Below are 12,628 nucleotides of genomic sequence, written 5' to 3' on the forward strand. Positions count from 1 at the left end.
GCAAAACTCAGTGAGAGCCAACCTCACCATTTCCTGCTTTAACCAACCCACCCGCAGCACGGGGAGGTCCTGCCCCTGAAGATCATCACCTATGCCGCCGTGTCCTTGTCCCTGGCAGCCCTGCTGGTGGCCTTCATGCTGCTCACCCTGGTCCGGACACTGCGCTCCAACCTGCACAGCATCCACAAGAATCTCATCGGGGCCATCTTCTGCTCCCAGCTGGTCTTTGTGGTCGGGATCAACCAGACTGAGAACCCGGTGAGAACCCGAGCCCCGTGGGCCATCACGTCCTAGAGGCAAGCCTCCCAGCCTCCCGGGGAGAGGCCCACACCAGGAGGAGGAGCTGGGCGCTCCTGCTCTTTCAGTGTGGCTGGGAGTCCTGGGGGCAGTTGGGACTGTCGGGTTGAGCCAGGTGGACTCATCGCTTTGCCCCTGGGTGGGACCGTCCCCAGAAGGGTGCCCCAAGGCGCCCCATCAGAAGGGCCTAGGACTCTGTGCACATTCATTCTGACCCTGTGGCCGTTCACACTAGTGACCCCATAGGAAATGACAGTCATTTGCCAAGTCCCAGAGTCCCATGCTCTGCAGGCAGAGCACTCTCACAGCCTCAAGACTCAGGATGCGGCTACTGGTGAGAACCTGTGACCGGGCAAAGCAGCGCACGCTGAGATTCAGCCCTTGCTCAGAGGCTGAGGCAGGAGGATTGCGATTCTGGCCAGTCTCGGCAACTTAGTGGGACCCTCAGCAACTTAGCGAGACCCTGTCTCAAATTAGACTTGGGATGAGGTTCAGTGGTGGAGCACCCTGGGTGCAGTCACCAAAGGAGGAAACGGAGTGTCCAGGACACACAGTGTGTCCAGCCCCTCACGCCTCCTGTTTGCGGTGAAAGCCACAGGCTTCCCCAAAGCGAGCAAGACACCTACAGCAGGACTTGGGGGAGGGAGGTCCGGGGATACAGAGGACCAAAGCAGAAGGAACTTTCCAGAAGAGCAAATGGGGGAGGAGAGGAGGCGGAGACGCTTCTCGAGCTGGTGAGATCCACACACAGGGGTGGTAGGGCTCCTGGGGGCTCCGTGGGCCTGGGCCTGTGTGGACTCAGGAGTCGGGGAAGTTCATGGTGTCTCGGCAGCTTGTGGGGGGGCACCTGGCCACATGAGCAAAGCCAGTGAGTTTTTGCTGGACGCAGGGATGATACCAGGCCACCTTCTCCAAGACCCTGATTCCCTCTTTAAGCCTCTGAGCCCCTGACTTGGGAAGGGCCAGTTCCTGGGGATGACCACGGAGACGGGAGCTGCTGAAGCAGGTGGGGACCAGCACCTGCCTGCACCTCGGGTTTTTACCCTTGAGGAAAACTGGTCTTTTCAGGGTGAACCGGACTCCCCTGAATTGTGGCCCCAACGCTAATGCCAGCGCAGGGTGCTGGGCCACCGAGGCGCGATGCACAGCCAGCCTGAGGGCACCGACCCTGGAGGAACTTGCCCAAGGGAGGCGGCTGAGAGGCAGGGGAGTGGGGTCCGAGCTCACCTTTCCAGCAGGAAGTGGCTCTTTGTGAAGACCTGGGAGGAGCACACTCACCCCAGGGGGCAGAGTAGCCCGTCCCCCACCCTCCCGCTGTCCTCCTGGAGCTGGGCCCCACAGCTGGGAGTCCCCAGGGAGATGCTCCTATACTCCGGGAGCCATGAGGGGGAGAGCTGGAGGGACCTCCGCAGGCAGCTATCTGGAGTTGCAGGGGGAGGGGTGCTGAGACGGAAGCATCCGGGCTGGCCAGAAGTGGGCCAGGGCTTTCCCACTCCGCTCGTGGCCACGTCCGAGGCCAGCAAGGCCTCTATGCAGCCAGGTCTGATGGCCTCTGACAAAGGTAAGCAGTTGACTCAGAGTGACTTAGAATTGTCTGGTTGGATTCAGAGACGCCCATGGGACTCTTGGGAGATGTGTAGATGGGGACCGTGAAGGAGGACGTGCCTGTGAGTGCCAGCCAGAGTAGCCTGCGGGTCTGCGTGGCCAGGTCTGCGTGCCTGAGCGTAGACAGCAGCAGCAGTGAAGAACGGGTCACTATATGGTGACAAAAAGGCCACTTCGCCAGGAGGGCAGAGACCCTCTAGATTTTTATGTGCCTGGCAAAATGAGTCAAAAATCCACCTACAGGAAGCCAGACTTGATGCTTTGGATCCGAGGGAAGTTGATGAGACTCCCGCGGTTCTGCCTCCCACGAGAACTTAGAGGAAAATCCAGCTGCCCCAGCGTTTCCTGTCCCTGGACACAAGTCCTGCACAGGCAGCTTGTGCTCTACACCGCCAACACGGTCGCAGCATGACCTGCCACCCACTCTTGGTGTCGGGTGAAGAGCTGCATCTGTTCAGGGCAGGGCTGAGGGGGACCACCAGTTGCCACCAATGAAAAGGGGTTCAGCATAAGCTGGGGACCGGGTCATCCTGAGGTCTGTATCCATCCAAGAGTGCACACAGCCTGCCCTGGGGAGCCCTTGGGCAGCCTGAGGGTGGGAGGTTGACCAGCCCAGACGGCCAGGAAATTGAATCTGGAGCGGAGGCCGTTGAGTAGGCACACAGAGAGGAGCCGGAGGGGACAGGAACAGGACTCAGTGACTCTAAACTCTCCAGAGGATGCTCCTTGCCGGGCAGCGGTCCTTCTGCGTCTAAGCGGGGGAGGGCTTGGGTGGGAAGCCACATGGGTCACTCTGGAGCCCTTCCAGTGTGCTTCAGTGGAGGGAAAGGGGCGGCCACGCATGCCACCAGACTCCAGGTGTGAAATGCTGAGGGCGGCTCCTTCCTGGCTCCTCCGTCCCGGAAGGAGACCTTTCTGGTGGCAGCAGCACAGATGCGGAGAAGGGGGGGGGCGGGGCCCGGGATTGGCCTCGGGCGACTTTTACGGGTTTTCTGTAAAGTCACAGTCCCTTCTCTGGGCAAGGCCTTTGTCTCCCAGGCCCTGGCTGGCTGGAGTGATTTACTGGACATGAGGCCGTCTTTGTTCTGCTCTCAGGGAAAGCGGTGCCAGCGGTGCCTATGCGTGTACCTCTCCCCAAATCCCGGAGGGCGGCCCATGTCTGTTAGCCCCCATGTGGACACTATTTTCTTCTCCCTGCACTTGCCCCTTGGCCAGACACAGCACTGCCCAGCTAGGACATATCCTCTCATCCTGTTCTTATTTCAACAGAAAATATAAGGACCTTGTTTGTTGGTTCTAGGGGTTGAACCCTGGGTGACTACCACTGAGCCACACCCCCAGGGCTTTTTACTTTTTGAGACAGGGCCTCACTAAGTGGCTGAGACTGGCTTGAACTTGCCTCTTCAGCAGCTGGGGTGTGCTGTGTACGTATGACCTTGTTCTTTTGGGACGTGAGGTCACTGCCTAGATTCTGCCATGGTAGCTCATGTAGGGTCAGCAGAGGTGGGTACAGCCGAGATCCCAGTCTGGGACCCTCATCCTGAGCAGGCTCAGCTTCACAGTGCTTTTTAAAATCTAAATACCAATATTTAAAATTTGGGGACCATCACATAAAATACGTATTTCTAGCTTCTCTTTAAATTAAATCTGAGTGCTCTGCAGCCCTCATCCCTGAGCCATGGCCAGTGGACCCTGGCAGTGGTCCACGCCCAGGAGGGTCCCTTGAGCGGGGCCCTAGATGCCTCCCTCTGCCCCAGTTCATCTCGGGCCTGAGGCCCTGGGCTGTTGGCGTGCCTGGTGAGTCTCAGCAGAGCCACAGAGACAGCTCCATTTCCCTTTGCAGACGCAACAGAGCCCCACATTCGCAGAGTGTCCTTTTGGTCCCCCCACGCCTATTGGGCCTTGGCTTCTGTGGGTGCCCTGAGCCGGGTACCTCTCCTGGCAATCCCTGTGCCCCGCGGGGCTGTCCCTGAATCGGACACCTCTGCAGCATGCCCGCTGGGGTGCCCATTGAGCCCGTGCCCTCTCTGCACAGTTCCTCTGCACAGTGGTCGCCATCCTCCTGCACTACGTGTACATGAGCACCTTCGCCTGGACACTGGTGGAGAGCCTGCACGTCTACCGCATGCTGACCGAGGTGCGAAACATAGACGCCGGGCCCATGAGGTTCTACTACGTGGTGGGCTGGGGCATCCCGGCCATCATCACAGGTGAGCATGCCCAGAGCAGCCCTGCCAGGGCGGCCTGCGTGGGAGTGTAGTTTCCAACCCACCACGGCCAGAGGCCCAGGAGCCAGCGGCCCCCACGAGCAGGCAGGAAGGGCCTCCGTCTCTGTTGGCCCCCGGGCAGTCTGCACACCTAGGGGAGGCTGCCTGGCACCAACAGGAAATTCCATGCCTGCCACTGGGTGCGTGGGGACGAGTGGGGGATGGGGGGATGGGTCAGTAGGTGGTGGGTGGGCAGCTAGATGGAAGGTGCGTCAGTGGTGAGTGGGTGGACGGAGGGGGAGGATGGTCAGTGGCGAGTAGCTGGATGAGGGGATGCTCAGGGAGCAGCGTGGAGCAGCGTGGAGCAGCGGCACCTCCTTGCGGTCAGGAAGTGGGTGTTTGCCTGGTGCACGGCCCTCCCCTGTTCACAGTGGGAAGTGCTGACCCCGGGTGGCAGGACCCCAGGGCTCTGTGCAGGTGTCTGCACCTGAGGCGCCTTCCAGCCGCTGCTCCCACAGGACCGCCGGGGCCTGCAGCTCCTGATGTGACTCCCCTGGCTCTGTCCAGGGTGCCCCCTGGGACGAGGCCCCTTCATCCAGAGCTGTGGAGGCCGAGCAGGGTGAGCCCAGAGGCCACCTAACTCGACAGAGTGGGCTTTCATCCTAAGATGGGATCTGGCGAGTGGTCTTTCCAGAGCCTGCTGTCTTGGAAGCCACCTCCCCCACAGCTCTGTCGGGTTGTGCCTGTGAGAGCTCCCGCCCCAGGACCTGGTCCAGATGCCAAGCGCACATTCTCACTGACTTTAAAACACGTTCTGACGCTCGCGTCTCCTCGGAAAGACCCTAGATTCCCCAGGAGCCTCAGGCAGACGAGGCCTTGGCTGACAGCAGCGCCCGCCAGGCCCAGGATGTCCAGGTCTGCGCTGTGGCCGACGTCCCTGAGAGGCGGGCCTGCGTCCCTTTCCTTGCCCTTGGCAGAGAGCTCCTTCCAGGCCAGACGCGGGCAAGGGAGGAGGCAAATGGGAGTCCTCGCTCAGAGCGGAGGTGACGAGTGGCAGCCCGAGGTTCTGCCCTGGGCAGACCCTGTGCTGAAGGGGCCCAGAGCCGGGTGGGGTGTTCCTAGGACCTGCTCTTGCCTGGAGCCAGGCAGGGGGCATCCTGGAGCAAGTGCCACTTGTACTGGAGGGTGAGGAATGTGAGGGCGGGGGGTGGGGGGGACCCCAGCAGGGAGTGTGGTTGGCAGGCCCCACACTTGCCTGGCAGGCCACCAAAGCACCAGGTCTGTCTCCTGAGCGCAGTGGGAGGTCCCAGGGTGGGGGTTGAGCAGCAGGGGACATGGTCTTTAAGATCTGTGTGTGGAGAGCATCGGGAGGGTGTGGACCAAGCCAGCTGGAGTTGAGGGTGATGCAGGCACCCTGTTCCTCTGTCCCATCTGAGGTCTGTGTTGATGGGCTCCCAGGCTCGTCTTGACGGGCCACATGGACAGGCTGTCCTTGCCCAGCTTGTCACCAGTGGTTAGAAAGACACTACGTAGGTGATGTGAGAATGCCGTGTGTATAGCAGTTGCCAGTGAGGGGTCGTGTGCCGTGTTGAGTGTGGCGTGTGTGTGTGTACCATGTTGTGTGTGGCATGTGTGCATGCACCTGTGTGTGGTGTGTTGTGTGTGTGGCATGTGTGACATGTTGTGTGTGATGTGTGTGGCGTGTTGTGTGTGACGTGTGTGTGACATGTGTGTGGCATGTTGTGTGTGGCATTGTGACATGTGTGTGGCATGTGTGTGGTGTGTTGTGTGTGGCATGTGTGCACCTGTATGTGTTGTGTTGTGTGTATGGCGTGTTGTGTCTGAAATGTGTGTGTGGCATGTGTGACATGTTGTGTGTGGCGTGTTGTGTGATGTGTGGTGTGTGGCCTGCTGTGTATGTGTGGTGCTGTGTGTGTGCACTTGTGTGTGGTGTGATGTGTGGCCTGTCTGTGATCTGCTCACCCACCCACTCACTGCACATGGTGACCCTGCCACCAGGCCTTCCCCAGGCACTGCCAGCCTTTGGGGCTCTCTGGAAGCTGCCCCCCTGTCTTGGGCCCGTTGGCCTTGGCCACCTGTGGTGTCTGGACAAGTCTTGCTCAGAGGGCCTGGGCAGGCTCCCCGCTGCAGCCGGGGTCTCCGTGCTCCTTGCCCCTCCTCCCAGGAGGCCAGTGCAGGGACCCTTGTGGCCCTTCTCTGGAAACCCTCGGAGTCCCCGGCCACAGCTCCAGAGTGTAGGCAGCTATCTGGATGTGTGGCCCTCACTCTCCTCTGCCCTCCTGCTGTGTCCAGGACTGGCGGTTGGCCTGGACCCCCAGGGCTACGGAAACCCTGACTTCTGCTGGCTCTCCCTCCACGACAGTCTGATCTGGAGCTTTGCGGGGCCCATCGGAGCTGTTATCATTGTGAGTGACAGGGCCTTGCAGAAGACACCTTCCTTAGAATGCTGGGCCCCGGGGCACCCTGGCTGGAGGGGGTGTGGGGGCTGGCCAGCTGGGCAGGAAGGGCTGGTCTCTAGTGTCACTGCATCCTCTGGGCTGCTCTGGGCCCAGTCCTCAGCCCACTGGTTTCAGGTTACCTTTCATGCACACCAGGAGGCCACTGTGTCCAGCCAGCAGGAGAGTCCCCACTCAGGCTGGCAGAAGCCTGGCCCCAGGGTAGCCTCCTCAGGCTGGGGCTGAGGCCTCTAACGCAGCCACAGCTTCCCAAGATGTGGTGGAGAGCTCCAGGAGCCGCGGCTGTGGGCGTCTCTAGGTGGAGATGAAGAGCCCGCCCCGACTTTGTTTCCCTTATTTCTTCCCAGATCAATACGGTCGTCTTTGCCCTGTCCGCAAAGGTTTCCTGCCAAAGAAAGCACCATTATTATGAGAGGAAAGGGGTCGTGTAAGTGGGGCTGACCCTGACCAGTGGGCTGGGACCTGATGCTGAGCTGGCCCTTCCCAGCCTCGGGCAGCTGGGCCCTGAGGCCCCTGAATGTCCAATTTATGTGCTGGACAGAGCCCTGTGAGAGTGCATCACCCAGCGGCCAGGCCCTCCTGCCACTGGCTGCCTGGCCTGGGAGTCGTGGCCAAGTGTGCTCCTGGGGTGGGTCCGCAGCCCTGGCGGTAGATGGGCCGAGTGGGGGAGGGTCAGCAGTGTCCAGGCCTGGGACAGCAGGGCTGTGGAGACGGGAGGAGAGAGCGTTGAAGAACCAGGTCAAGGCAGGGTGGAGGGGACCTGGAACTCCGCTGTGACGACAGAAACGTCAGGCCTGAGTGGAGGAACTGCCTGGGGCGGGTGCAGCCTAGGAGCTGGGGACAGTATGGGGGATCCCCCAGGGGCTTAGGGTCGAGGGTGGGGGAGCAGGAGGGGTGGTGGGAGAAGGCGGCAGTGTGTCCGGGAGCTGCAGGGGTCAAGAGGGGTGATGGGGTGTCTGTGGGAGGCCAGGGTCCTGCTGACCTGTTTGATAAGAGAGGAGGCCAACTGGGGGTGGGGTAAAGGGGTGGTGCCCAGGAGGGGCCTTGGGCAGCAGGAGCCATGCCAGCTCCCACCCTGGAGAAGGAAAGTCTGATAGGCCAGTAGTGGAGGCTATGGCCTCCACCTGAGCCGCCCTTCCTCCCTCGTCCCCCTGTCCATCCCTGACACCACTTCATGTGGACACACTAACCCCCCCACCATGACAGCTCACTGTTGACTGTCATCCATTTGTGCCAGTGGGAGGCCACGACAGGTGTTGAGCATGCCTCCCTTGTCCCTGGCTCCTGAAGATGCTTGGGGAGGGCTAGGGAGGGAGGGCGGCAGACAGAGGGGGTATGGCTGGCGGATGGACAGAAGGACGAGTGGACTCCCGCCGCCTGCCCCCAGCTCGCTGCTCAGGACGGCCTTCCTCCTGCTGCTGCTCATCAGCGCCACCTGGCTGCTGGGTCTGCTGGCTGTGAACGGCGACTCGCTGGGCTTTCACTACCTCTTCGCGGCCTTCAGTGGCCTGCAGGTAGGTGTCCACAGAGCCCCAGGGGCTCTGCCTGAGCCAACCTGGGGCACCCCAGTGCTGCACCAGAGGAGGCCACGGCCTCCAACCTGCCTGTCCCCTGCCTTCCTGGTCCCCGCCCACAGTCATGCTGGCCAGGACAGGGTCACTCCTCCCACCGTCATCACTGCCAAGCTGGCCCAAATCCCACTGTGTCCCCGGGAGGAGTGACTATTTGTGGCTTACACCAAGGGCTGCCTAGAAAGTGTATTTATGACCCCAGGAGACTATGGCCTGGGGCGGGCCCCTCATTGTCCCAACATGCCTGCTGCCCTGTGCAGGCCAGCTGTTTCTAGGGCTTCCCCTGCCTAAGAAAGCAGGGGCCCTGGGCCGGGCACCTCTGGGCCACATGGCAGGGTGCTTTGTGCTCTGGCCCCACGCCCTGGGGGCACCTACTCATGCGGGGCAGCAGAGTACACCAGGCCACCTGAGCCTCCTCCCTCCAGGGTCCCCTTGTGCTCCTGCTCCACTGCCTGCTCAACAGGGAGGTCCGGAAGCACCTGAGGGCAGTGCTTGCTGGGAAGAAGCTGCACCTGGATGACTCAGCCACCACAAGGGCCACTCTGCTGACGGTGGGGTCACCGGGCACCCCGTGGGGCTGGGAGTTGGGCAGCACTCATCGTGGGGCTGGGAGCTATAAGGACCAAATACCAAATGGGGCTCAGTGGCTTTGGTGTCCCAGAGCATCCCTGGACACGTGGCCATGGCTCCTGATGACTCTTGGGAGAAGGAAAATAGCTAGGTGGGGTCTCTTTCACGGCTTCCGGAAGACGGGGGCCAGGGCAGGTGAGGCCCCCGGCCCAGAAGCAGTGGCTGTGGGCAGGAGGTGTGTCCTGGGGCCAGGCAGTGCTCTCCCCTTAGCTGCCACGAGGCTCCCTGCGATGCTGCCCTCCTGAGGCCAGGCAGGGGCACAGCCAAGGTGCTGGCGAGGGAGCCTCTAGGGGACAGTGTCCTCCACAGTGGTCTCTGACAGCCCGCCCTCCCTCCTCAGCGCTCCCTCAACTGCAACAACACCTACAGCGAGGGGCCCGACATGCTCCGCACAGCCCTGGGCGAGTCCACCGCTTCACTGGACAGCACCAGCAGGTCAGGCTGCTGTCCGTTGTCATCTTGGGGTGCAGTGAAGCCAGCTCTGTGGCCTGGCCTGCAGGGAAGGTCCCAGCCACGTGCCCTGATGTGGAGACTCTTCATTTGTGTAGTTACCATTGATCAAAATGTAGCTGGGGCGGTTTGGGGGAATCTTCCAGAACCCCAAGTGGCCATGGTGTGCAGGCAGAAAGTGCTCGGTCACATCAGGGCCTGTCATCTATTCCGCTGAGCAAGTGCTGAGCCTGCGCTTCTCTCTAGGGACGAAGGGGTCCAGAAGCTCAACGTGTCCTCTGGGCCTGCACGTGGTGGCCATGGGGAACCGGATTCCTCCTTCAACCCCAGGAGCTCTAAGAAACCTCATGGTATGGCTTCCCCTGATGGCTGCAGGGGCCCAGGTCGCTCTCATGTGTCCACATCCCCACAGCCAGTGGAGGACATGCCTTGGAGGAAGCACAGGTGGCTTTCTTACCTGAGCCTCAATGCCTGACCACCCCACAGGCCCCGACTCGGACTCGGACAGTGAGCTATCGCTGGACGAGCAGAGCAGCTCCTATGCCTCCTCACGCTCGTCAGACAGCGAGGACGATGGGGGGGAGGCCGAGGACACATGGGCCCCAGCGCAGGGCCCTGTCCACAGCACCCCCAAAGGTGAGTGGTGAGGACGTGGCCGGCCAGGCAGGCCTCGGTGGCTGTATGCCCAGCAGAACTGCAGCTGTGCACAGCACGTGGCAACCCGCCCTCGGAGGCCCCACCCTCTGGCCGGCCACACCCTGCAGTCCTAGGGCTCTGCGGATGGTCAGCGCCGCCAGGTGGGGCCTCCAGAGTAGCCACTGCGTGGCTAGGTGTCAGGGCAGTGGGGAGCGTGGCCAGGGCCCTCACATCAGGACTTTCCTTTGGGCCTGTTCCCCTCTTCGGGAGGCAGCCCTGCCAGGCCTGTGGGTGGAGGGTCAGGGCCATCCTGGGGGCTTGCCAGGCTTGGGATGCCCAGGTGCTGTGTCACCCATCTCAGCGGATGCCCTGGCCAACCACGTCCCAGCTGGCTGGCCTGATGCGAGCCCCGCAGGCAGCGACAGTGAGGAGGCGGGCACCGAGCCCCACCTGAAGGTGGAGACCAAGGTCAGCGTGGAGCTGCACCGGCAGGAGCAGGGCGACCGCTGCAGCACCCAGCCTTCAGACCGGCCATCCATGCCCAGCAGCCAGCCCCCAGAGCAGAGGAAAGGTGCCCAGGAGGGAGGCCTACCACGGGACTTGTCCCTTGCCGGCTGGTGGGGACAAGGCAGGGGCCTTATGTAGCAAGGTGGTGGGATCTTGTGGGACATGGGCGGGGCGTAGGCAGATCAGAGAGGACTCTGAACTAGAGGAGGCACAGGTGTGACCCTGTCGGGCCTCCCTCCTCCCAGGTATCTTGAAAAACAAAGTCGCCTACCCACCACCACTGCCAGGACCCCCACTGAAGTGCCGGCTGCGGGAAAAGCTGGCCGACTGTGAGCAGAGCCCCGCGTCCTCGCGCACATCCTCCCTGGGCTCTGGCGATGGGGTCCGTGCCCCCGACTGTGTAATCACCATCAAGACCCCTGGGAGGGAGCCAGGCCGCGAGCATCTGAATGGGGTGGCCATGAACGTGTGTGTGGGGAGTGCCCAGGCTGAAGGCTCCGACTCTGAGTGAGTAGTATTGGCCTCCAGGGCTGGGGTCAGGGTGGGGGCCGCCAGCTCTCCCCCCGTCCAGGACCCGTGCAGGCCCCAGGTGTCTATTCCTGAACTGGGGAAGTTCTGCCCCCATTGACTTTGGATCCCACCCAGCTGCCACCCTCACTGACCCACCACCTGCCTGATGGCTTCTTCCACACGCAGAGGCAGTAATGAAACTTCAATTTGAACCATCAGGAAACCATGAGGCAAGCCTGTCACCCCATACAGGCCACCACCATCCTGAGCCCTTGGACCTTGGAGCCCAAAGGGCTGCTGCCTCCAGAATGAAGTGGGCCCTGAGTATGAGGGTCCCTGCAGAAGCAGCTCCACATCGGACGGTCCAGACACGAAGCCCTTGGCTCTCCCATGGACTCGGGGCCTGTCAGACCCAGTGACAAGTGCCAAAGCCACTGGCATGTTTCAAGGGAGATGTTGACCCTGGGCCAACAGAGCTGGGTCCTCAGCCTGCACAGAGTCAAAATCATGCTTCTGGCCTGTGCAGGAGGCCCAGCTGGCCTGTGGGCTCAGCAGGGTTTGCAGGAGCTGAGCAGACTGAGGGCCACATGGGCATGGCTTGCAGTGTCAGCAGCCTCTGGCAAAGGCACCCGTCTCCAAGCAGATTGCTTTGCTCTGTTGAAAAGGTGGAAATACTGTTGTATATTTGGCTGGTTGTTACTGAGAGGTCTGTGGAAGGATCTCTTACCGTTTTCATACGAGGAGGACTTCACAGTTGGACTTGAATCTGGAGCTGCTGCCGCAGCTGGCGTCCCCACATCACAGGTGACGTGTTCCTGCGGGGGCTACAGTCTTCCAAGTTCCTGCACCTGCTTTCAGCCAGTGAGCAAGGAGGCCTGGGACTACTGCTGGCCTCCAGAACCCACAGCACGTGCTGCCTCAGTTCCTCACCCCACATGTGCGGCCCCACAGGGCCATCTGGGATCCGCCACTCAGGGGGCCTGCTGTGGTCAGTGTGAACTGTGGCTACCGCACTGATCTCACACCCCTATGCCTGGCCCCCTCCAGGCCCAGGGGGCCCGGAGCCTGGCACTACAGGCAGGGAATTCCTTTGTTCCAGACTCTTGCTCCGGGTGTGATCTCGAAGCATTCACACAACCCAATTCAAAGGAGCTGCAGGGTCTCCAGGACATCACGTCCCCCTGCCAACTTCCTGGCTCCTTTAGATTCTGGGCAGGCTGGGGTGCCATCCCCAGTGTCTGGCCAGTTACATAATTTTGCTTCAAGTGGTCAATGGTGCAGAGGGATAAACTGCAGCACTCTTTCCAGTGACCACCAAGCTGTTTTTGGAAACTCACGCGAAGCCCTGTGATTGTCCCTGAGAGCCAGGGCACAGCACGGCCCGAGGGGCTGTGGAGCAGGCCCAGAGTCCTTCAGATGCATCTTATTTCAGCATGGCCTCTGATCTCAAATCAGGTGCCCAAGCAGGTGGTGGGCACAGCTGCTTCCAGGTGTGACAAGCCACTGGTCAGTGAGAGGCGATTCTCTGCGGGCAGTGCACGTCCTCAACCTCCACACCCAGCGGGGCGTGGGGACCTGGCACAGGCCTCTGGGGGAGGGAAGGGGCGTTGTGTCCCTGCTGCCCCAGCTTCCTGTCGCCTCTGGAGGTGTAGTTTTTAATCTGATCAAAATTGTTACCAAAAAAAAAAAAAAAAGTCATTTTATAAGACAGGAAAAATTTAAACCTATTTTCATGAGT

The 12,628-nt window shown here is 61.2% G+C and overlaps 1 protein-coding gene across 1 annotated transcript in view; it reads left to right on the plus strand.

Moving 5' to 3' along the window:
• Celsr1 (cadherin EGF LAG seven-pass G-type receptor 1) overlaps window positions 1-10,891 on the plus strand; it is a 114,646-nt gene extending 103,755 nt beyond the window's left edge. The window contains exons 24-34 of the mRNA XM_026394321.2: window positions 58-258; window positions 3,938-4,112; window positions 6,423-6,535; window positions 6,934-7,013; window positions 7,974-8,100; window positions 8,583-8,708; window positions 9,128-9,222; window positions 9,484-9,587; window positions 9,724-9,873; window positions 10,235-10,444; window positions 10,626-10,891. Of these exons, the coding sequence (XP_026250106.2) occupies window positions 58-258; window positions 3,938-4,112; window positions 6,423-6,535; window positions 6,934-7,013; window positions 7,974-8,100; window positions 8,583-8,708; window positions 9,128-9,222; window positions 9,484-9,587; window positions 9,724-9,873; window positions 10,235-10,444; window positions 10,626-10,891 (1,647 nt within the window). The remainder of the gene's footprint in view (window positions 1-57; window positions 259-3,937; window positions 4,113-6,422; window positions 6,536-6,933; window positions 7,014-7,973; window positions 8,101-8,582; window positions 8,709-9,127; window positions 9,223-9,483; window positions 9,588-9,723; window positions 9,874-10,234; window positions 10,445-10,625) is intronic.
• Window positions 10,892-12,628: the final 1,737 nt, after the last annotated feature.

This window comes from Urocitellus parryii, chromosome 5, assembly GCF_045843805.1.
Source record: "Urocitellus parryii isolate mUroPar1 chromosome 5, mUroPar1.hap1, whole genome shotgun sequence".
Taxonomy (NCBI): Eukaryota; Metazoa; Chordata; class Mammalia; order Rodentia; family Sciuridae; genus Urocitellus; species Urocitellus parryii.